The sequence below is a fragment of the Scyliorhinus torazame genome, chromosome 4, assembly GCF_047496885.1.
Source record: "Scyliorhinus torazame isolate Kashiwa2021f chromosome 4, sScyTor2.1, whole genome shotgun sequence".
Classification (NCBI taxonomy): Eukaryota; Metazoa; Chordata; class Chondrichthyes; order Carcharhiniformes; family Scyliorhinidae; genus Scyliorhinus; species Scyliorhinus torazame.
This window is the reverse complement of record NC_092710.1, coordinates 76,729,638-76,753,962: the sequence shown is the minus strand read 5'-3', so window position 1 is coordinate 76,753,962 and position 24,325 is coordinate 76,729,638. Positions and strand designations below refer to the sequence as shown.

At 61.8% G+C, this 24,325-nt stretch overlaps 2 protein-coding genes across 2 annotated transcripts in view; both read right to left on the bottom strand.

Moving 5' to 3' along the window:
* Positions 1-1,393: 1,393 nt before the first annotated feature.
* On the bottom strand, positions 1,394-3,893 carry LOC140411404 (uncharacterized; the record flags this gene model as incomplete). Its single annotated transcript, XM_072500512.1, has 1 exon — positions 1,394-3,893. A coding segment is annotated over one exon (1,233 nt), but the record flags the coding sequence as incomplete, so codon positions are not given.
* Positions 3,894-4,522: 629 nt separating this feature from the next.
* The window catches only part of usp21 (ubiquitin specific peptidase 21), a 183,782-nt gene continuing 163,979 nt past the window's right edge, over positions 4,523-24,325 (bottom strand). The window contains exons 10-12 of the mRNA XM_072500511.1: positions 13,560-13,667; positions 13,347-13,461; positions 4,523-4,640 (exon numbers count right to left, since the gene is read on the bottom strand). Coding sequence (XP_072356612.1) covers positions 4,553-4,640; positions 13,347-13,461; positions 13,560-13,667 — 311 coding nt within the window. The 3' untranslated portion in view covers positions 4,523-4,552. The remainder of the gene's footprint in view (positions 4,641-13,346; positions 13,462-13,559; positions 13,668-24,325) is intronic.

Sequence of the window (24,325 nt, the reverse complement as noted above, 5' to 3'; positions counted from 1 at the left end):
TTCTTAGTGGATGGTGAAAAATGAAACCATCTTGAAGTTGATGGGGGTTTTTTTTTTCTTGGGGGGGGGGGGGGGGGGGGGGGGTAAGTGTCATGTGAGAGTTCCGTTTAAGAAATGGATGTTTAAGCAATGTACCTTTAAGAAAACAGTGATGTCAGAGAGTGGGTGGAGCTGAGCTCAGTTCAGCCATTTTGTAGTTTTCAGTTTTGAGAAAAAGAGCCTTGGTGTGTGTCTGGGTTTTGCAGTGAGCTGGATCTGCTGTGAACTCTGTCATGAAAGACTATCTCTGGATTATTTGGGTGATTTAAACACACAATAGTAAAGCCTTTAACCTGATGTGATTCTGTTTAAAGGTGTTAAGTTTGAAGGAACATTTTGAGGGATTATTTACTGTTGTAATATTTTTGGAGTTATCTTTGAAGTAAGGGGTGTTAAGAGATCCAATGTTTATTTAAGATGTGAAGTTGAGTTCATGGAATAAACAGTGTTTTGTGTTTAAAAACCCATGTGTCGATAATTGTAATCCCACACCTAGGGAACAAGCCGTGTGCTAGGAAAATCAACAAATACATTAAAGGAAGTTGGTTGAACTCCCATGATACATTTTGGGATCTGAAAACGCCTCGCCCATAACATGAGGGAGCGCTGCACTGTCAGAGGGTCAGTACTGAGGGAGTACTGCACTGTCAGAGGGTCAGTACTGAGGGAGTGCTGCGCTGTCAGAGGGTCAGCACTGAGGGAGTGCTGCACTGTCAGAGGGTCAGTACTGAGGGAGCGCTGCACTATCGGAGGTTCCGTACTGAGGAAGCGCTGCACTGTCGGAGGTTCAGTACTGAGGAAGTGTTGCACTGTCAGAGGGTCAGTACTGAGGGAGTGCTGTACTGTCAGAGGGTCAGTAATGAAAATCGCTTATTGTCACAAGTAGGCTTCAATGACGTTACTGCGAAAAGCCCCTAATCGCTACATTCCGGCGCCTGTTCGGGGAGGCTGGTACGGGAATTGAGGGAGTGCTGCACTGTCAGATGGTCAGTACCGAGGGAGCGCTGCACTGTCAGAGCGTCAGTACCGAGGGAGCGCTGCACTGTCAGACGGTCAGTACCGAGGGAGCGCTGAAGGGTGGGGGTCTGGACTGCCCATCTCTCAGGTTCCAATAGTGTCATTAACGAGTGGAAAGCCTAGCACACAAGAGTCAACTAGTGGCTGCTGTCTGCCACTGCAGTGTGACGGTTTACATAGTAATTCCCAATACAGCACCTAGCCACACAGGAAGGTGCCAAGTTGCCTGTGGCCTGGGTGCCTCTCGACAGTATCTTCGGTGATAGAGGTCATCCTGGTCCTCAGGCAGCAAGACAGAGACCAACATTCACTCATAAATTAAGAGTAACATCGGCTGTAAAATGATAAAATCTTTTATTCCTCTTTGTAGGTATGAGTGCGTGTGTTTTTTTTTTTTACAGTTTATTCAGTTTTACAATATTTACATTTCTGTATTATTTCAGTATATACAGAACAGGGAGAGAAGTGGGGAGGGGCTAGAGAGAAGAGTGCGATGAAGAGGGACAGAGGGAAAAGGAGAAAAAGAGGGGGACAAAGTCAGGAAAACAGAGATGAAGAGCGATTGAGACAAAGGGAAAGAAACACAGCGAGATAAAAGAAATCAGAGAAATTTGACAGGGGCTGAAGGAGGGAGAGAGACAGATAAATAGAGGGCAAGGGTCAGAGACAGAAAGAGAGATACATTGAGAGAGAGACACACACAAACACAGAGACAGAGAGGGGGACACAGTGTGAGAGCGAAATAGTGTGTGAGAGAGAAACAGAGAGAGAAAGAAAAAAACCAGAGAGAAACAGAGAGAGAGAAAAACAAAGGGAGAGAGATGGAGAAAGAGAGATTAAAAAAGAGAGAGAGAGATGTAGAGAGTGTACGAGAACCAGACAGAGACTTGGTGAGATGCAGAGAGGGAAGGAGAGAGGGACAGAGAGCAACTTAAGAGACAGAAACAGAGAGAAGAGACAGAAAAAGACAGGGATGCATGGGGGGGGGGGGGGGGGGGGGAGAGAGAGGGAGAGGGAGAGAGAGAGAGACAGAGACAGAGAGGGATACAGTTCGTAAAGACCAGGATCTGTCCCGAGGAGAGATTTCCACTTGAAGAACTCCAGACCCGATTGTGAACACAATATCGCGATTAATTTATGGAGCATCCCTGATTAGAGCTTGAATTTCATTTGCTCCTCCATCTGCCCTGGCTCACCAATCCTGAATGGTAGGGACATCTCAGAGAGATTTTGGGGAGGGGAGGAGAGGGGGAGGCGATAGGCAGTGCAGTGGTTTTGGGCCCTCTGGATCAGGCTTCTGCTCTCTGGATCACAGGTTAACAGAGGGAATACATGGCAGAGGGACAATAGGGACAGACGGGTATATTGGATGTGGGACACTGAGGAGAGATAGAGACAGAGTGGGAGGGAGAGAGTGGGAGGGAGGGAGGGAGAGAGAGAGTGGGAGAGACACACACAGAGTGGGGAGAGAGAGACACAGAGTGGGGAGAGAGGGACACAGAGGAAGAGAGAGAGACGAGAGAGAGAGAGAGTGAGGGAGAGAGAAAAAGACAGTAGGAGACAGAGTGAGAGAGAGAGACAGAGGGGAGGGGGGAGAAATAGATTCAGAGTGAGGGAAAGTGTGAGAGGGGGGGACAGAGTGCAAGAGAGTGGGAGTCAGGGTGGGTGACGGAGAGACAGGGGCGAGGGGGACGGGGGCGAGGGAGACGGGGCGAGGGAGACGGGGGCGAGGGAGACGGGGGCGAGGGAGACGGGGCGAGGGAGACGGGGCAAGGGAGACGGGGCAAGGGAGACGGGGCAAGGGAGACGGGGCAAGGGAGACGGGGCATGGGAGACGGGGCAAGGGAGACGGGGACGAGGGATGCGGGGGCAAGGGAGAGGGAGACGGGGGCGAGGGTGACTGGGGCGAAGGAGACGGGGACGAAGGGCACGGCGGCGAGGGAGACGGGGGCGAGGGAGACGGGGCGAGGGAGACGGGGCGAGGGAGACGGGGCAAGGGAGACGGGGCAAGGGAGACGGGGCAAGGGAGACGGGGCTGAGGTAGACGGGGGTGAGGGAGACGGGGGTGAGGGAGACGGGAGCGAGGGAGACGGGAGCGAGGGAGACAGGGGCGAGGGAGACTGGGGCGAGGGAGACGGGAGCGATGGAGACAGGGGCGAGGGAGATAGGGGCGAGGGAGATAGGGGCGAGGGAGATAGGGGCGAGGGAGATGGGGTAAGGGAGACAGGGGCAAGGGAGACGGGGGCAAGGGAGACGGGGGCAAGGGAGACGGGGGCGAGGGAGACGGGAGCGAGGGAGACGGGAGCGAGGGAGACAAGGGCGAGGGAGACTGGGGCGCGGGAGATAGGGGCTGAGGGAGATGGGGCTGAGGGAGACGGGGGTGAGGGAGACGGGAGCGAGGGAGACAGTGGCGAGGGAGACAGGGGCGAGGGAGATAGGGGCGAGGGAGATAGGGGCAAGGGAAATGGGGACGAGATGGGGACGAGGGAGATGGGGACAGGCGGGAAGGGACAGGCGGGCAGCGACAGGCGGGGAATGACAGGCGGGGAACGACACGCGGGCAGCGACAGGCGGGCAGCGACAGGCGGGCAGCGACAGGCGGGGAACGACAGGCGGGGAACGACAGGCGGGGAACGACAGGCGGGGAACGACAGGCGGGGAACGACAGGCGGGGAACGACAGGCGGGGAACGACAGGTGGGGAACGACAGGCGGGGAGAAAGGGACACACACAGCGATAGATGGGAAGAGAGACAGAGGGAGACTGATCGACAGTGACAAAGAGGGGGAAACAGGACAGAAAGAGAGACAGAAAGACAGAGAGGGACAGAGAGAAAGTCAGGGATAGTGCCGTAAATAGAGAGAAGATAGAGTAACAGAGAGGCTGAGACAGAGAGAGAGAAAATAAAGAAAGAGAAATTGAAGATAGAGAGAGCGGGGAGAGGATAGGGAGACACGAGTGGGAAATGGAGGAGAAACAGAGTGAGGGAGGAAGCAGACACGTTTCTGCTGGGGATAGGGGATGGGCTGGGTCTGTCCATTCGAGAAGGCAGGGTCAATTTGGGAGGGAACAGGCCTGTGCCCCTTGTAACTGTCTCCACATGCCCGCACACATCCCCCTCCCTCCCTCCCGCCCTCCCGAAGCACAAACACCCTAACCCCCCCCCCAGCCGTCCCCACACTTCTTTGCAAACAAACCGAGACAACATCCTGTCCAAACTGATTACATTTTAATCTGCAATGCTCTCCACTCCCTCCCTTTCCGAGGCTCTACTCGATTGAAGGGGATTGTGGAGGGGAGTGGGGGGGAGGGGAGTGGGGGGAGGGGAGTGGGGGAGGGCAGGGGAAAGTGGCTGGGTGGGGGGGGGGGGGGGGGGGGGAAGTGAGTGAGAAGGGGTGCCGGCGGAGGTTCACATCCACACGAGGAGACACCCCGCCCCTCACCCCCCAACCCCCCCCCCCCCAACCCCCGCTCCCCCAACCTTGCCCCCGATCCTTCATCTAATCGACCGTGTTTCGTCTAACTGGTAGAAGAGTACATAGGCCTCACTGGACACGATCGAATTCTCCTGCATCAGCGAGACCCTGCAGAGAGAGAGAGAAAGCGTAGATCAACACACAAACACCCAGACCTACACCCACAGAAAAGATGGGGAACAGAATGAGGCCATTCAGCCCGCGTGGAAAAAAACTAGCCGCCCATTCTAATCCCACATGCCAGCCCCCGGTGCGTAGCTTTGGGGGTAACAGCAGGTTAGACACACATCCAGGTACCTGTGCAATGGGTTTGAGATGTTTCTGCTTCGACCACCAACTTACGTTGCGAATTCCAGACGCCCAATTTCTGGGTGAAAGAGGTTTCTCCTCGTGTCCACTAGCTCTGTCTTAAAGACACTCAGTGAATTGGCCTCCACAGCCTTTTGCGGCAAAGAGTTACACAGATCACCTTCGATCCGTACCCCCTGGTAACTCGCCCCCTAAAAAAAAAACATGCCTTTCTGGTGTATTCTATCTGGGCTTCACAGAATAATAGAGCAGAAGAGGCCGTTCGGCCCATCGAGTCTGCACCGAATCAGGAAAAACACCTGAGCTAACGACCTAATCCCATTTTCCAGCACTTGGTGCGTAGCCGTGAATGTTAAGACGCGCCAAGTGCTCATCCAGGTACATTTTAAAGGATGTGAGGCAACCGGCCCCTACCACCCTCCCGGGCAGTGCGTTCCAGACCCTCACCACCCTCTGGGGAAAAAGATTTTTCCTCAAATCCCCTGAAACCTCCTGCCCCTCATCTTGAACTTGTGTCCCCCCTCGGAACTGACCCGTCAACTAAAGGGAACAGCTGTTCCCTATCCACCCTGTCCATGCCCCTCGTAATCTTGCACACGTCGATCAGGTCACCCCTCAGTCTTCTCTGCTCCAGCGAAAACAACCCAAGTCTATCCAACCTCTCTTCATAACGTAAATGTTCCATCCCAGGCAACATCCTGGTGAATCGCCTCTGCACCCCCTCCAGTGTAATCACATCATTCATATAATGTGGCGACCAGAATTGCACACAGTACTCCAGCTGTGGCCTCACCAATGTTCTATATAACTCCAACATGACCTCCCTGCTTTTGGAACCTATGCCTCGATTGATAAAGGCAAGTGTCCCATATGCCTTTTTCACCACCCTATTAACCTGCCCTTCTGCCTTCAGAGATCTGTGGACAAACACACCAAGGTCCCTTTGTTCCTCAGAACTTAGACCATAGGAGCAGAATTAGGCCACTCGGCCCATCGAGTCTGCTCCGCCATTCAATCATGGCTGATATTTTCTCATCCCCATTCTCTTGCCTTCGCCCCATAACCCCTGATCCCCTTATTAATCAAGAACCTATCTATATCTGGGTGAAATACCTTCTGCGGCAAAGAGTTACACAGATTCACCAACCTCTGGCTGAAGAAATTCCTCCTCATCTCTGTTTTAAAGGATCGTCCCTTTAGTCTGAGATTGTGTCCTCTGGTTCTAGTTTTTCCTAGAAGTGGAAACATCCTCTCCATGTCCACTCTATCCAGGCCTCGCAGTATCCTGTAAGTTTCAATAATATCCCCTCAAATCCTTCTAAACTCCAATGAGTACAGATCCAGAGTCCCTAAACGTTCTTCATACGCCAAGTTCTTCATTCCAGGGATCATTCTTGTGAACCACCTCTGGACCCTTTCCAAGGCCAGCACATCCTTCCTTAGATACCGGGCCCAAAACTGCTCACAATACTCCAAATGGGGTCTGACCAGAGCCTTATACAGCCTCAGAAGTACATCCCTGGTCTTGTATTTAAGCCCTCTTGACGTGAATGCTACCATTGGATTTTCCTTCCTAACTGCCAATTGAACCTGCACGTTAACCTGAAGAGAATTGTGAACAGGAATCCCCAAGTCCCTTTGTGCTTCTGATTTCCGAAGCATTTCCCCGTTTAGAAAATAGTCCATGCCTAAATTCCTCCTTCCAAAGTGCATAACCTCACACTTTTCCACATTGTATTCCATCTGCCTCGTCATTGCCCACTCTCCTGGCCTGTCCAAATCCTTCTGCAGCCCCCCTGCTTCCTCAATACCACCTGTCCCTCTACAGATCTTTGTTTCATCTGCAAACTTAGCAACAGTGCCTTCAGTTCCTTCATCCAGATCGTTAATGTATATTGTGGAAAGTTGTGGTCCCAGCACAGACCCCTGAGGCACACCACTAGTCACTGGCTGCCATCCTGAAAAAGACCCCTTTATCCCCACTCTGCGCCAGTCAGCCAATCCTCTATCCATGCCAGGATCTTACCCTGAACACCATGGGCTCTTAACTTATTTAACAGCCTCACATACGGCACCTTGTCAAAGGCCTTCTGGAAATCTAAATAAATCACGTCTGTCATGATATGCAGACATGCACATAATGAGATACAGACAGGCAGCTAATGAACACAGAGAACAGGACATAACCAATCAGCAGGCAGAACACTTGGGGGTGCTTTCCCACTATAAAAGGCACGAGGCGCTCACACTCTGCCTCTTTCCACTGGGGACATCTACAGAGTGAGCCGGTGTATATATCACATAACACCTACAGTACGTGGCTAAGAGCTAGTCTGGTTCAGTCAGACAGAGTAATCACACTTAGGTTAGCAGAGAGTCGAACTCACAGAGAACTGAGCTAACTGTGTGACAGGTTCAATAAATCAAATTGAACTAACTTCAAGGACTGGAGTGTATTTCAATTATAGCTGCATCCAGTTGCAGCCCGTGTTATCTCAGTGTGCTTAACACGACATGGTACCAGAAGGCTGCTATCCCTAGGTGATTTACCTTAATCTGTTCCGTGACGACCAGCAAATGTATCCCGGCACCATGGAGAAGTTCCAGGCTCCTCAACAGCTTCGGACCTCCGGCAATCTCAGTGCCAACTGGCGGGCATTCAAGCAAAGGTTTCTGCTGCACATCAAAGCCTCAGACCTCGAGGGTGCATCTGATACAAGATCGCTCTTCTCCTCTCAACTGCGGGGGATCAAGCCATCCAACTCTTCAACTCGTTTAACTTCACCGAAGGCCAGGACAAGACAAAGTTTCAGACCATCCTGGACAAGTTTGGTAGTCATTGTGAAGTGGACACCAATGAAATCTTTGAGCGCTATATATTCCAACAACTCCTACAACGTAAAGATGAATTTTTCAACTCCTTCTTAACTAATGCGGCCATTTCGCGCGCTCTTCCCGGAGCCCCACGCATGCGCAATGTGAATGGGATAACGAAGCGGCCGATCACCACACTGCGCAGGTGCGAACGTCTGCCGACCGCACTGCGCATGTGCGACAACGCACGGAGCGTAATGACGTCATGACGTGCCTGAACTGCAGCACCGCCCACTTAAAGAAACACTGCCCTGCAAGAGGCAGGCGCTGTTTAAATTGCGGAAAGCCTGGACACTATGCAGCCTTGCGCAGGTTTGCACCACCAGTCAAGGGTCAGTGCTCCCAATTCCAACGCAGGCGCGTTCGGAGTGTACAACAAGGTTTACAGGATTCTAATCCTGGCAGTACAACGGATCCAGAGGACGATTGCCTGGAGTCCCCCGACCGTGTGGGCATCATTACCACACGTGAACATGCCTCACCGACATCATCACGGAGCCTGTCCATCCTCGCTGTGGATTCTGCGGACGAATGGCGTGCGGTGATGCAAGTAAATCAATGCTCTATCCAGTTCAAGCTGGACACAGGTGCTTCTGCCAACCTCCTCTCACAGGCAGATTTCAACCGCATCAAGAAGCCACCCAAGCTCCTTCCAGCAGCCTGCCAGCTCCTGGACTATAACGGCAATGCCATCACAGCACTGGGATCCTGCCATCTGCTCGTCTCCAACAGGAGCATTAACGCAAGGCTAAGGTTTGAAATCGTCAAGCCAGACAGGGCCTCCCTGCTCGGCACACATGCATGCAAGCAGTTAAACCTTGTGCAGCGGGTCTACACAATGACCTCCCCAACGTGGATCTTCAAGCGGCATTGAAGAATTGAGGGCACGGCCCTTTTGGCCAGCCATTGGCGAGGTGGCCCATGACACGCTGCAGAAGAGGGTCTTTGGCTGTCTCGTCGCGAATGCGGATCACCTTTTCATCCGACACCGGGTATCCAGATGTGTTTGATGGGATGGGCACTCTGCCATATCGGTACAAAATCCTGCTACGGTCTGATGCCACGCCTGTGGTCCACGCACCACGCCGGGTCCCGGCTCCACTGAGGGAGCGCCTGAAGGCGCAGCTAAAGGATCTTCAGCAACAGGTCATCATTTCCAAAGTTACAGAACCGATTGACTGGGTCAGCTCAATGGTATTTGTAAAAAAGCCTTCGGGGGAGCTGCGCATCTGCATTGATCCCAAGGATCTCAACCAGAATATAATGCGGGAACACTACCCCATCCCGAAGCGGGAGGAACTCACAAGTGAGATGGCACACGCCCGGTTTCTCACAAAGTTAGATGCGTCACATGGATTCTGGCAAATCCAGCTGGATGAGTCCAGCAGAAGGCTCTGCACCTTCAACACACCGTTTGGCAGATACTGCTATAATCGCATGCCGTTCGGCATCATCTCGGCATCGGAGATCTTCCATATAATCATGGAGCAGATGATGGAGGGCATTGAAAGGGATCGTGTGTATGTGAACGACGTTATCATATGGTTCACAACCCCCGAAGAGCACATCGCTCGTCTCCAGCATGTGTCCGTGCCAATGGCCTCAAGCTGAACAGGACCAAGGCTGCTTTGGCATGTCGACACTGAAGTTCTTGGGTGACCAGATATCTCAGCAGGGTGTGCGCCCGGACACAGACAAGGTCAAGGTCATCGAAGCCATGAAGACCCCTGAAGACAAGACGGCGGTGCTGCGCTTCCTCGGCATGGTAAACCTTTTGGGCAAGTTTATCCCAAACCTGGCCTCACACACCACGGCCCTCAGACACCTGGTTAAAAAGTCTACTGTCTTTGAGTGGCAGGCAGCTCATCAAGCAGAGTGGTTGGAGCTGAAAGCCAAGCTCACCGCTGCACCTGTACTGGCATTTTTTGACCCAGACAGGGAAACAAAAATCTCGACAGATGAGAGCCAGGACAGCATCGGCGCGGTGTTGCTCCAGCACGATGACACCTTATCCTGGGCACCGGTTGCCTACACATCACGGGCGATGACACCCACCGAGCAGCGGTACGCCCAAATTGAAAAGGAATGCTTGGGCCTTCTCACTGGAATTCTCAAGTTCCACGATTATGCCTACGGCCTGCCGATGTTCACTGTCGAGACAGACCACAGGCCTCTGGTCCACATTATCCACCAGGACCTGAACGACATGATGCCCCGGCTGCAGCGCATCCTCCTCAGACTCAGAAGGTATGACTTTGAGCTCGTGTACACGCCTGGCAAGGAGCTCATTATTGCGGATGCCTTGTCCCGCTCCATAACCTCGCCCAGTGAACCGCCGGCATTCATCCAACAGATCGAATCACAGGTGCAGCTGTGGGCCAGCTACCTCCCCGGTGTTGGATGAAAAGGTGATCCGTATTTGCGACGAGACAGCCAAAGACCATCTTCTGCAGCGTGTCATGTGCCACCTCGCCAATGGCTGGCAAAAAGGGCAGTGCCCTCAATTCTTCAATGTGCAGGACGACCTGACGGAGGTTGATGGTATCCTCCTCAAGCTGGACCGCATTGTCATTCCACTCAGTCTCCAGAGCTTGGTGCTCCGGCAAATCCACGAGGGACACCTGGGTGTCGAGGTGCAGGCGCAGAGCCAGGCAAGCTGCCTACTGGCCTGGGATTAGTCAGGATATCTCAAATATGGTCCTCAACTGTCCGACCTGTCAGCGCTTCCAGCCAGCACAGAGCAAGGAGACGCTTCAGCAGCACAAAATCGTGACCTCCCCGTGGTCCAAGGTGGGCATCGACCTCTTTCACGCCAATGGTCGTGTTTATGTGTTAATCATTGATTATTTTTCCAACTACCCAGAAGTTGTGAAGCTCTCGGACCTCACATCCAAGACCATCATCAAGGCCTGTAAGGAGACATTCTCCAGGCATGGTATTCCACTCACTCTCATGAGTGACAACGGTCCTTGCTTCAGCAGCCAAAAGTGGTCAAGGTTTGCCCAGTTATGACAGTTCACACACGTCACTTCCAGCCCACATTACCCGCAGTCCAACGGGAAGGTTGAGAAAGGGGTGCTCATAGTGAAGCAGCTCATCTGCAAGGCTGCGGATTCTGCTTCTGACATCAACCTTGCGCTGCTTGCGTACAAGGCAACCCCTCTGTCTACCGGCATGTCACCAGCTCAACTCCTGATGAACAGGGACCTGCGGACGACTCTTCCAGCCATACACTTGCCTGACCTGGATCACCTCCCGGTGCTTTAGAAGGTGCAGAAACTCAGGGACTGGCAAAAGCAGGGCTATGATGCTCATGCCACCGATTTGCCTGTGCTATCCCCGGCGGATGCTGTTCAGATCAAGCTACCTGATGGGAGGCTGTTCAGCTCTAGCTGTTGTTGTTCGACAGGCTGCTTCTCGATTGTACGTTGTGCGTCTGGCTGATGGTTCTGTTGTGCAGCGAAACAGACGGGCACTGCGCACAGTTGCCTGCCCGCAACCACATTCTTTCCCGTTTCCTTCTGTTGTTTTGTCACTTCCTGATAACTCGAACCACAAGGCCACCAGTCAGGCTTCAATCCCGTCCATCAATGCGCTGTCGTCCCCACCACCACCTCTCCGGCGGTCGACCAGGATCAGGCGCAAGCCCCAGAGACTGGACTTATGAACATTTGTTTTGTTTGCTATGTTCTGTTTTCGCACATTAGACAGCTGTCTTCACATGTACAATGTTATCTCAGTGTGCTTCACACGAAAACGTCGACTGGTTCTCCTTTGTCTAACCTCCTTGTTACCTCCTCAAAGAACTCGAACAGATTTGTCAGACACAACCTCCCTTTGACAAAGCCGTGCTGACTCAGTCCTATTTTATCATGCACTTCCAAGTATTTCGCGATCTCATCTTTAATAACAGACTCTAAAATCTTACCAATGACCAAAGTCAGGCTAACCGGCCTATAATTTCCCGTCTTCTGCCTCCCTCCCTTCTTAAACAGTGGTGTTACATTAGCCACCTTCCAGTCCTCTGGGACCCTTCCTGCCTCCAGTGATTCCTGAAGGATCACCACCAATGCCTCCACAAACTCCTCAGCTATCTCTTTTAGAACCCTGGGGTGTAGACCATCCGGTCCAGGTGACTTATCCACCTTCAGACCTTTCAGTTTCCCCAGAACCTTCTCCTTAGTGATGGCCACTGCACTCTCCTCTGCCCCCTGATTCTCCTGGAGCTCTGGCATCCCACTGGTGGCTTCCATCGTGAAGACTGATACAAAGTCACTATTCAGATCCACTGCCATTTCTTTGTTTCCTATTTATTACTTCTCCAGCCACATTTTCCAGTGGTCCAATATCTATTTTTGCCTCTCTCTACCTTTTATATATTGAAAAAACCTCTTCCTATCTTCTTTTATATTACTAGCTAGCTTGCACTTTTTTAGTTGTCCACTGCTTGCTTTTAAAACTTCCCAGTGTCAGGCCACTTATTGAATACTTCCTCGTCACATTACTCCTACCACCACCTCTCACCTTTCAGAGTTAAATTCCATCGGCCACTTTTCTGTCCATTTGACCATCCCGTCTATATCTTCCTGTAACCCAAGACACTCAACCTCACTGTTAACCACCCGGCCAATCTTTGTGCCATCCACAAACTTACTGATCCTACCCCCCACATAGTTGTTTATATAAATGACAAACAATAGGGGCCCAGCACGGATCCCTGTGGTACGCCACTGGACACTGGCTTCCAGTCTCTAAAGCAGCCGTCTGTCATCGCCCTCTGTCTCCTCCAGCTAAGCTAATTTTGAATCCACCTTATCAGGTTACCCTGTATCCCATGTGCATTTGCCTTCTTTCTAAGTCTTCCATGTGGGACCTTGTCAAAGGCTTTGCTGAAATCCATATAAACTGCATTATACAATCCAGCTCAATCAATCACCTCACCCTCTTCGAAGGGAAATAAACCCCCAGCGTGCCCGACCTAGGTGTCTAGAACCAGGGGTCGGTGTCTCAGGGTACGGGGTGAGCCATTTAGGACCGAGACGAGGAGGAATTTCTTCACTCAGAGGGTGGTGAACGGTGGTGACATTCGTTACCACGGAAGGCTGTGGAGGGCAATCAGTGAATGTATTGAAGAACGAGATCGTACATTGTTTTAGATTTTAATGGCATCAATGGCTTTCAGAGAGAGGATGAGAGTGAATGGCTTGAAGGACCGAAAGGCCTACTTCTGCTCCTCGTTTCCATATTCTCTCAGCTTGGGGGGTGGCCATTTTGGGCTGAGTCAGCGAGACATTCCTTTACTTGGGAGAGTTGTGAATCTTTGGAATTCTCTGCCCTGGAAGAGCTGTGAATGCTCTGAGGCTGAGCAAATTCCAGGTTGCGATCGATACGGAGGGGATCGAGAGACAGGGAAAACGGGGGGGGGGGAATGGGTGGAGGAAGTGCCAACTAGGCCCCCCCTCCCCCACTTAATGCAGAACAGAGCACTGGAGCTGAAATAAAAACAGAGAAGGCCGGAAAACCTCAGCAGGTCAGGTTAGCATTTGTGGGGAGAGAAAGAGAGTTAACGTTCCGAGCATTGGGTCGGAGCTCGGGATCTTCCTGCGCAAGGGCCTGCGGTTCAGAACCAACCTGGAATCATTGTAAACGTGCCACCTTCCTCCTGACTTGCAATAGGCTGTGTAGTGCCCTCCGTTCACTGTCCCGGTGTGGTTGCACACTGCATAGAGGTCATATACAGGATTCCCTACAGAGAGGGAAATAAGCATCCAGTGATTGGTTACTGGGATCCAGACACTTTCCGGTTCACCCACCGCGCGCCTCGCTCCGCCTGCTATTTCTCACCTGCTTTGTCGGAAGCACACTGTCTTAAACTCAGCCCGAACACCGGGAACTCCACATAGGTTGTGGACTTTCTGATCCCATAACGACTGAAGGAGAAGCGATTGAGGTCTGAGCTTCAGGTTAAAGGAAATCACTGGGATGCAAGAGCGTCAGAGCACGAAGGGGAAGAAGAGAGACAGAGAGAGAGAGAGAGAGAAAGACGGTGAGACATACAGAGCCAAGCCGGAGAGACGGAGCCGAGGCGGGGAGACGGAGCCGAGCCGGGGAGATGGAGCCCAGGCGGGGAGACGGAGCCCAGGCGGGGAGACGGAGCCCAGGCGGGGAGACGGAGCCCAGGCGGGGAGACGGAGCCCAGGCGGGGAGACGGAGCCGAGCCGGGGAGACGGAGCCGAGCCAAGGAGACGGAGCTGAGCCGGGGAGACGGAGGCGAGGCGGGGAGACGGATGCGAGGCGGGGAGACGGAGCCGAGCCGGGTAGACGGAGCCGAGACGGGGAGACGGAGCCCAGGCGGGGAGACGGAGCCCAGGCGGGGAGACGGAGCCGAGGCGGGGAGACGGAGCCGTGGCGGGGAGACGGAGCCGAGGCGGGGAGACGGAGCCGAGGCGGGGAGACGGAGCCGAGGCGGGGAGACGGATGCGAGCCGGGGAGACGGAGGCGAGGCGGGGAGACGGAGCCGAGACGGGGAGACGGAGCCCAGGCGGGGAGACGGAGCCCAGGCGGGGAGACGGAGCCGTGGCGGGGAGACGGAGCCGAGGCGGGGAGACGGAGCCGAGGCGGGGAGACGGAGCCGTGGCGGGGAGACGGAGCCGAGGCGGGGAGACGGAGCCGAGGCGGGGAGACGGAGCCGAGGCGGGGAGACGGAGCCCAGGCGGGGAGACGGATGCGAGCCGGGGAGACGGAGGCGAGGCGGGGAGACGGAGCCGAGACGGGGAGACGGAGCCCAGGCGGGGAGACGGAGCCGAGGCGGGGAGACGGAGCCCAGGCGGGGAGACGGAGCCGTGGCGGGGAGACGGAGCCGAGGCGGGGAGACGGAGCCGAGGCGGGGAGACGGAGCCGAGGCGGGGAGACGGAGCCGAGGCGGGGAGACGGAGCCGAGACGGGGAGACGGAGCCCAGGCGGGGAGACGGAGCCGAGGCGGGGAGACGGAGCCGAGGCGGGGAGACGGAGCCGTGGCGGGGAGACGGAGCCGAGGCGGGGAGACGGAGCCGAGGCGGGGAGACGGAGCCGAGCCAGGGAGACGGAGCCGAGGCGGGGAGACGGAGCCGTGGCGGGGAGACGGAGCCGAGGCGGGGAGACGGAGCCGAGGCGGGGAGACGGAGCCGAGCCAGGGAGACGGAGCCCAGGCGGGGAGACGGAGCCCAGGCGGGGAGACGGATGCGAGGCGGGGAGACGGAGCCCAGGCGGGGAGACGGAGCCCAGGCGGGGAGACGGATGCGAGGCGGGGAGACGGAGCCGAGGCGGGGAGACGGATGCGAGCCGGGGAGACGGAGCCCAGGCGGGGAGACGGAGCCCAGGCGGAGAGACGGATGCGAGGCGGGGAGACGGAGCCGAGGCGGGGAGACGGATGCGAGGCGGGGAGACGGAGCCGTGGCGGGGAGACGGAGCCGAGGCGGGGAGACGGAGCCGAGGCGGGGAGACGGAGCCGAGCCAGGGAGACGGAGCCCAGGCGGGGAGACGGAGCCCAGGCGGGGAGACGGATGCGAGGCGGGGAGACGGAGCCGAGGCGGGGAGACGGATGCGAGGCGGGGAGACGGAGCCCAGGCGGGGAGACGGAGCCGAGGCGGGGAGACGGAGCCGAGGCGGGGAGACGGATGCGAGCCGGGGAGACGGAGGCGAGGCGGGGAGACGGAGCCGAGACGGGGAGACGGAGCCCAGGCGGGGAGACGGAGCCCAGGCGGGGAGACGGAGCCGAGGCGGGGAGACGGAGCCGAGGGGGGGAAACGGAGCCGAGGCGGGGAGACGGAGCGGTGCGAGCCGGGGAGACGGAGCAGAGGCGGTGCGAGCCGGGGAGACGGAGCAGAGGCGGTGCGAGCCGGGGAGACGGAGCGGTGCGAGCCGGGGAGACGGAGCGGTGCGAGCCGGGGAGACAGAGCGGTGCGAGCCGGGGAGACAGAGCGGTGCGAGCTGGGGAGACAGAGCAGTGTGAGCCGGGGAGACAGAGCAGTGTGAGCCGGGGAGAGAGAGCGGTGCGAGCCGGGGAGACGGAGCGGTGGGAGCCGGGGAGACGGAGCGGTGCGAGCCGGGGAGACGGAGCGGTGCGAGCCGGGGAGACAGAGCGGCGGGAGCCGGGGAGACAGAGCAGTGTGAGCCGGGGAGAGAGAGCGGTGCGAGCCGGGGAGACGGAGCGGTGCGAGCCGGGGAGACGGAGCGGTGCGAGCCGGGGAGACGGAGCGGTGCGAGCCGGGGAGACGGAGCGGTGCGAGCCGGGGAGACGGAGCGGTGCGAGCCGGGGAGACGGAGCGGTGCGAGCCGGGGAGACGGAGCGGTGCGAGCCGGGGAGACGGAGCGGTGCGAGGCGGGGAGACGGAGCGGTGCGAGCCGGGGAGACAGAGTGGGGTGAGCCGGGGAGAGAGAGCGGTGCGAGCCGGGGAGACGGAGCGGTGCGAGCCGGGGAGACAGAGCGGTGCGAGCCGGGGAGACAGAGCGGTGCGAGCCGGGGAGACAGAGCGGTGCGAGCCGGGGAGACGGAGCGGTGCGAGGCGGCGAGACCGAGCGGTGCGAGCCGGGGAGACAGAGCGGTGTGAGCCGGGGAGACGGAGCGGTGCGAGGCGGCGAGACCGAGCGGTGCGAGCCGGGGAGACAGAGCGGTGTGAGCCGGGGAGACAGAGCGGTGCGAGCCGGGGAGACGGAGCGGTGCGAGCCGGGGAGACGGAGCGGTGCGAGGCGGGGAGACGGAGCGGTGCGAGCCGGGGAGACGGAGCGGTGCGAGCCGGAGCGGTGCGAGCCGGGGAGACCGAGCGGTGCAAGCCGGAGCGGTGCGAGCCGGGGAGACGGAGCGGTGCGAGCCGGAGCGGTGCGAGCCGGGGAGACGGAGCGGTGCGAGCCGGGGAGACCGAGCGGTGCGAGCCGGAGCGGTGCGAGCCGGGGAGACGGAGCGGTGCGAGCCGGGGAGACGGAGCGGTGCGAACCGGGGAGACAGAGCGGTGCGAGCCGGGGAGACAGAGTGGGGCGAGCCGGGGAGACAGAGCCGGGGAGACAGAGTGGGGCGAGCCGGGGAGACAGAGCCGAGCCGGGGAGACAGAGCCGAGCCGGGGAGACGGAGCCGGGGAGACAGAGTGGGGCGAGCCGGGGAGACAGAGTGGGGCGAGCCGGGGAGACGAAGCCGAGCCGGGGAGACGAAGCCGAGCCGGGGAGACAGAGTGGGGCGAGCCGGGGAGACAGAGCCGAGCCGGGGAGACGGAGCCGGGGAGACGGAGCCGGGGAGACGGAGCCGGGGAGACAGAGTGGGGCGAGCCGGGGAGACAGAGTGGAGCGAGCCGGGGAGACGAAGCCTAGCCGGGGAGACAGAGTGGGGAGAGCAGGGGAGACGAAGCCGAGCCGGGGAGACAGAGTGGGGCGAGCCGGGGAGACGAAGCCGAGCCGGGGAGACAGAGTGGGGCGAGCCGGGGAGACGAAGCGGAGCCGGGGAGACGAAGCGGAGCCAGGGAGACAGAGCGGTGCGAGCCGGGGAGACAGAGTGGGGCGAGCCGGGGAGACCGAGCGGTGCGAGGCGGGGAGACGGAGCGGTGCGAGCCGGGGAGACAGAGCGGTGCGAGCCGGGGAGACAGAGCGGTGCGAGCCGGGGAGATGGAGCGGTGCGAGGCGGCGAGACCGAGCGGTGCGAGGCGGGGAGACGGAGCGGTGCGAGGCGGGGAGACGGAGCGGTGCGAGCCGGCGAGACCGAGCGGTGCGAGGCGGGGAGACGGAGCGGTGCGAGGCGGGGAGACGGAGCGGTGCGAGCCGGGGAGACAGAGCGGTGCGAGCCGGGGAGACGGAGCGGTGCGAGCCGGGGAGACAGAGCGGTGCGAGCCGGGGAGACAGAGCGGTGCGAGCCGGGGAGACAGAGCGGTGCGAGCCGGGGAGACGGAGCGGTGAGCCGGGGAGACAGAGCGGTGCGAGCCGGGGAGACAGAGTGGGGCGAGCCGGGGAGACAGAGTGGGGTGAGCCGGGGAGACAGAGCGGTGCGAGGCGGGGAGACAGAGCGCGGCGAGCCGGGGAGACGGAGCCGAGCCGGGGAGACAGAGTGGGGCGAGCTGGGGAGACGAAGCCGAGCCGGGGAGACGGAGCGGTGCGAGCCGGGGAGACAGAGCGGGGCGAGCCGGGGTGACAGAGTGGGGCGAGCCGGGGAGACGAAGCCGAGCCGGGGAGACAGAGCCGAGCCGGGGAGACAGAGTGGGGAGAGCCGGGGAGACGAAGCCGAGCCGGGGAGACAGAGTGGGGCGAGCCGGGGAGACGAAGCCGAGCCGGGGAGACAGAGTGGGGCGAGCCGGGGAGACGAAGCCGAGCCGGGGAGACAGAGTGGGGCGAGCCGGGGAGACAGAGTGGGGCGAGCCGGGGAGACAGAGTGGGGCGAGCCGGGGAGACAGAGTGGGGCGAGCCGGGGAGACGAAGCCGAGCCGGGGAGACAGAGTGGGGCGAGCCGGGGAGACAGAGTGAGGCGAGCTGGGGAGACAGAGTGGGGCGAGCCGGGGAGACGAAGCTGAGCCGGGGAGACAGAGTGAGGCGAGCTGGGGAGACAGAGTGGGGCGAGCCGGGGAGACGAAGCCGAGCCGGGGTGGACAGAGTGGGGCGAGCCGGGGAGACAGAGTGGGGCGAGCCGGGGAGACAGAGCGGAGCCGGGGAGACAAAGTGGGCAGAGCCGGGAAGACAGAGCGGAGCTGGGGAGACAGAGTGGGGCGAGCCGGGGAGACAGAGCGGAGCTGGGGAGACAGAGTGGGCCGAGCCGGGGAGACAGAGCGGAGCCGGGAAGACAGAGCGGAGCTGGGGAGACAGAGTGGGGCGAGCCGGGAAGACAGAGTGGCGCGAGCCGGGGAGACAGAGCCGAGCCGGGGAGACAGAGTGGGGAGAGCCGGGGAGACGAAGCCGAGCCGGGGAGACAGAGTGGGGCGAGCCGGGGAGACGAAGCCGAGCCGGGGAGACAGAGTGGGGAGAGCCGGGGAGACGAAGCCGAGCCGGGGAGACAGAGTGGGGCGAGCCGGGGAGACAGAGTGGGGCGAGCCGGGGAGACGAAGACGAGCCGGGGAGACAGAGTGGAGCGAGCCGGGGAGACAGAGTGGGGAGAGCCGGGGAGACCAAGCCGAGCCGGGGAGACAGAGTGGGGCAAGCCGGGGAGACAGAGTGGGGCGAGCCGGGGAGACCAAGCCGAGCCGGGGAGACAGAGTGGGGCGAGCCGGGGAGACGAAGCCGAGCCGGGGAGACAGAGTGGGGCGAGACGGGGAGACGGAGCCGAGCCGGGGAGACAGAGCCGAGCCGGGGAGACGGAGCCGAACCGGGGAGACGGAGCCGAGCCGGGGAGACGGAGCCGAGCCGAGGAGACGGAGCCGAGCCGGGGAGACAGAGTGGGGCGAGCCGGGGAGACGAAGCCGAGCCGGGGAGACAGAGTGGGGCGAGCCGGGGAGACGAAGCCGAGCCGGGGAGACAGAGTGGGGCGAGCCGGGGAGACAGAGTGGGGCGAGCCGGGGAGACGAAGCCGAGCCGGGGAGACAGAGTGGGGCGAGCCGGGGAGACGGAGCCGAGCCGGGGAGACAGAGTGGGGCGAGCCGGGGAGACAGAGTGGGGCGAGCCGGGGAGACAGAGTGGGGCGAGCCGGGGAGACAGAGTGGAGCGAGCCGGGGAGACAGAGTGGAGCGAGCCGGGGAGACAGAGTGGAGCGAGCCGGGGAGACGAAGCCGAGCCGGGGAGACAGAGTGGGGCGAGCCGGGGAGACGAAGCCGAGCCGGGGAGACAGAGTGGGGCGAGCCGGGGAGACGAAGCCGAGCCGGGGAGACAGAGTGGAGCGAGCCGGGGAGACAGAGTGGAGCGAGCCGGGGAGACAGAGTGGAGCGAGCCGGGGAGACGAAGCCGAGCCGGGGAGACAGAGTGGGGCGAGCCGGGGAGACGAAGCCGAGCCGGGGAGACAGAGTGGGGCGAGCCGGGGAGACGGAGCCGAGCCGGGGAGACAGAGTGGGGCGAGCCGGGGAGACGAAGCCGAGCCGGGGAGACAGAGTGGGGCGAGCCGGGGAGACGAAGCCGAGCCGGGGAGACGAAGCCGAGTCGAGGAGACAGAGTGGGGCGAGCCGGGGAGACAGAGCCGGGGAGACAGAGCCGGGGAGACAGAGTGGGGCGAGCCGGGGAGACGAAGCCGAGCCGGGGAGACAGAGTGGGGCGAGACGGGGAGACGGAGCCGAGCCGGGGAGACAGAGCCGAGCCGGGGAGACGGAGCCGAGCCGGGGAGACAGAGCCGAGCCGAGAAGACGGAGCCGAGCCGGGGAGACAGAGTGGGGGGAGCCGGGGAGACAGAGTGGGGCGAGCCGGGGAGACAGAGTGGGGCGAGCCGGGGAGACAGAGCGGAGCCGGGGAGACAGAGTGGGGCGAGCCGGGGAGACAGAGCGGAGCCGGGGAGACAGAGCCGAGCCGGGGAGACAGAGTGGGGCGAGCCGGGGAGACAGAGCCGGGGAGACAGAGTGGGGGGAGCCGGGGAGACAGAGTGGGGCGAGCCGGGGAGACAGAGTGGGGCGAGCCGGGGAGACAGAGCGGAGCCGGGGAGACAGAGTGGGGCGAGCCGGGGAGACAGAGTGGAGCCGGGGAGACAGAGCGGAGCCGGGGAGACAGAGTGGGGCGAGCCGGGGAGACAGAGCGGAGCCGGGGAGACAGAGTGGGGCGAGCCGGGGAGACAGAGTGGGGCGAGCCGGGGAGACGAAGCCGAGCCGGGGAGACAGAGTGGGGCGAGCCAGGGAGACGAAGCCGAGCCGGGGAGACAGAGTGGGGCGAGCCGGGGAGACAGAGCGGAGCGAGCCGGGGAGACAGAGCGGAACCGGGGAGACAGAGTGGGGCGAGCCGGGGAGACAGAGCGGAGCCGGGGAGACAGAGTGGGGCGAGCCGGGGAGACAGAGTGGGGCGAGCCGGGGAGACGAAGCCGAGCCGGGGAGATGGAGCCGGGGAGACAGAGTGGGGAGAGCCGGGGAGACAGAGTGGGGCGAGCCGGGGAGACGAAGCCGAGCCGGGGAGACAGAGTGGGGCGAGCCGGGGAGACAGAGTGGGGCGAGCCGGGGAGACGAAGCCGAGCCGGGGAGACAGAGTGGAGCGAGCCGGGGAGACAGAGTGGGGCGAGCCGGGGAGACAGAGTGGGGCGAGCCGGGGAGACCAAGCCGAGCCGGGGAGACAGAGTGGGGCGAGCCGGGGAGACAGAGTGGGGCGAGCCGGGGAGACAGAGTGGGGCGAGCCGGGGAGACGAAGCGGAGCCGGGGAGACAGAGTGGGGCGAGCCGGGGAGACAGAGTGGGGCGAGCCGGGGAGACGAAGCCGAGCCGGGGAGACGAAGCGGAGCCGGGGAGACGAAGCCGAGCCAGGGAGACCAAGCCGAGCCGGGGAGACGAAGCCGAGCCAGGGAGACAGAGCGGGGCGAGCCGGGGAGACGAAGCCGAGCCAGGGAGACCAAGCCGAGGCGGGGAGACGAAGCCGAGCCGGGGAGACAGAGTGGGGCGAGCCGGGGAGACGAAGCCGAGCCGGGGAGACAGAGTGGGGCGAGCCGGGGAGACGAAGCCGAGCCGGGGAGACAGAGTGGGGCGAGCCGGGGAGACAGAGCCGAGCCGGGGAGACGGAGCCGAACCGGGGAGACGGAGCCGAGCCGGGGAGACGGAGCCGAGCCGGGGAGACGGAGCCGAGCCGAGGAGACAGAGTGGGGCGAGCCGGGGAGACAGAGTGGGGCGAGCCGGGGAGACGAAGCCGAGCCGGGGAGACGGAGCCGAGCCGGGGAGACGGAGCCGAGCCGGGGAGACGGAGCCGAACCGGGGAGACGGAGCCGAGCCGGGGAGACGAAGCCGAGCCGAGGAGACAGAGTGGGGCGAGCCGGGGAGACAGAGTGGGGCGAGCCGGGGAGACGAAGCCGAGCCGGGGAGACAGAGTGGGGCGAGCCGGGGAGACGAAGCCGAGCCGGGGAGACAGAGTGGGGCGAGCCGGGGAGACGAAGCCGAGCCGGGGAGACAGAGCCGAGCCGGGGAGACAGAGTGGGGCGAGCCGGGGAGACGAAGCCGAGCCGGGGAGACGAAGCCGAGCCGGGGAGACAGAGTGGGGCGAGCCGGTGAGACGAAGCCGAGCCGGGGAGACGGAGCCGAGCCGGGGAGACAGAGTGGGGCGAGCCGGGGAGACGAAGCCGAGCCGGGGAGACGAAGCCGAGTCGAGGAGACAGAGTGGGGCGAGCCGGGGAGACAGAGTGGGGCGAGCCGGGGAGACGAAGCCGAGCCGGGGAGACAGAGTGGGGCGAGCCGGGGAGACGGAGCCGAGCCGGGGAGACAGAGTGGGGCGAGCCGGGGAGACAGAGTGGGGCGAGCCGGGGAGACGAAGCCGAGCCGGGGAGACAGAGTGGGGCGAGCCGGGGAGACGAAGCCGAGCCGGGGAGACAGAGTGGGGCGAGCCGGGGAGACGGAGCCGAGCCGGGGAGACAGAGTGGGGCGAGCCGGGGAGACAGAGTGGGGCGAGCCGGGGAGACAGAGTGGGGCGAGCCGGGGAGACAGAGTGGGGCGAGCCGGGGAGACAGAGTGGGGCGAGCCGGGGAGACGAAGCCGAGCCGGGGAGACAGAGTGGGGCGAGCCGGGGAGACAGAGCGGAGCCGGGGAGACAGAGTGGGGCGAGCCGGGGAGACAGAGCGGAGCCGGGGAGACAGAGTGGGGCGAGCCGGGGAGACAGAGTGGGGCGAGCCGGGGAGACAGAGTGGGGCGAGCCGGGGAGACAGAGTGGGGCGAGCCGGGGAGACGAAGCCGAGCCGGGGAGACGGAGCCGGGGAGACAGAGTGGGGCGAGCCGGGGAGACAGAGTGGGGCGAGCTGGGGAGACGAAGCCGGGGAGACAGAGCGGTGCGAGCCGGGGAGACAGAGTGGGGCGAGCCGGGGAGACAGAGCGGAGCCGGGGAGACAGAGCGGTGCGAGCCGGGGAGACAAGAGTGGGGCGAGCCGGGGAGACGAAGCCGAGCCGGGGAGACAGAGTGGGGCGAGCCGGGGAGACAGAGCGGTGCGAGCCGGGGAGACAGAGTGGGGCGAGCCAGGGAGACGAAGCCGAGCCGGGGAGACAGAGTGGAGCGAGCCAGGGAGACGAAGCCGAGCCGGGGAGACAAAGCCGAGCCGGGGAGACAGAGTGGGGCGAGCCGGGGAGACGAAGCGGAGCCGGGGAGACAGAGCCGGGGAGACAGAGTGGGGCGAGCCGGGGAGACGAAGCGGAGCCGGGGAGACGAAGCGGAGCCGGGGAGACAGAGTGGGGCGAGCCGGGGAGACGAAGCGGAGCCGGGGAGACGAAGCGGAGCCGGGGAGACAGAGTTGGGCGAGCCGGGGAGACGGAGCTGTGCGAGCCAGGGAGACGGAGCCGAGCCGGGGAGACGGAGCCGAGCCGGGGAGACGGAGCGGTGCGAGCCGGCGAGACCGAGCGGTGCGAGCCGGGGAGACGGAGCGGTGCGAGCCGGAGCCGGGGAGACGGAGCGGTGCGAGCCGGAGCCGGGGAGACGGAGCGGTGCGAGCCGGGGAGACGGAGCGGTGCGAGCCGGGGAGACGGAGCGGTGCGAGCCGGGGAGACGGAGCGGTGCGAGCCGGGGAGACAGAGCGGTGCGAGGCGGGGAGACAGAGTGGGGCGAGCCGGGGAGACGAAGCCGAGCCGGGGAGACAGAGTGGGGCGAGCCGGGGAGACGGAGCCGAGCCGGGGAGACAGAGTGGGGCGAGCCGGGGAGACAGAGTGGGGCGAGCCGGGGAGACGAAGCCGAGCCGGGGAGACAGAGTGGGGCGAGCCGGGGAGACGAAGCCGAGCCGGGGAGACAGAGTGGGGCGAGCCGGGGAGACGGAGCCGAGCCGGGGAGACAGAGTGGGGCGAGCCGGGGAGACAGAGTGGGGCGAGCCGGGGAGACAGAGTGGGGCGAGCCGGGGAGACAGAGTGGGGCGAGCCGGGGAGACGAAGCCGAGCAGAGGAGACAGAGTGGGGCGAGCCGGTGAGACAGAGCGGAGCCGGGGAGACAGAGTGGGGCGAGCCGGGGAGACAGAGCGGAGCCGGGGAGACAGAGTGGGGCGAGCCGGGGAGACAGAGTGGGGCGAGCCGGGGAGACAGAGTGGGGCGAGCCGGGGAGACAGAGTGGGGCGAGCCGGGGAGACGAAGCCGAGCCGGGGAGACGGAGCCGGGGAGACAGAGTGGGGCGAGCCGGGGAGACAGAGTGGGGCGAGCTGGGGAGACGAAGCCGGGGAGACAGAGCGGTGCGAGCCGGGGAGACAGAGTGGGGCGAGCCGGGGAGACAGAGCGGAGCCGGGGAGACGGAGCCGGGGAGACAGAGCGGTGCGAGCCGGGGAGACAAGAGTGGGGCGAGCCGGGGAGACGAAGCCGAGCCGGGGAGACAGAGTGGGGCGAGCCGGGGAGACAGAACGGTGCGAGCCGGGGAGACAGAGTGGGGCGAGCCAGGGAGACGAAGCCGAGCCGGGGAGACAGAGTGGAGCGAGCCAGGGAGACGAAGCCGAGCCGGGGAGACAAAGCCGAGCCGGGGAGACAGAGTGGGGCGAGCCGGGGAGACGAAGCGGAGCCGGGGAGACAGAGCCGGGGAGACAGAGTGGGGCGAGCCGGGGAG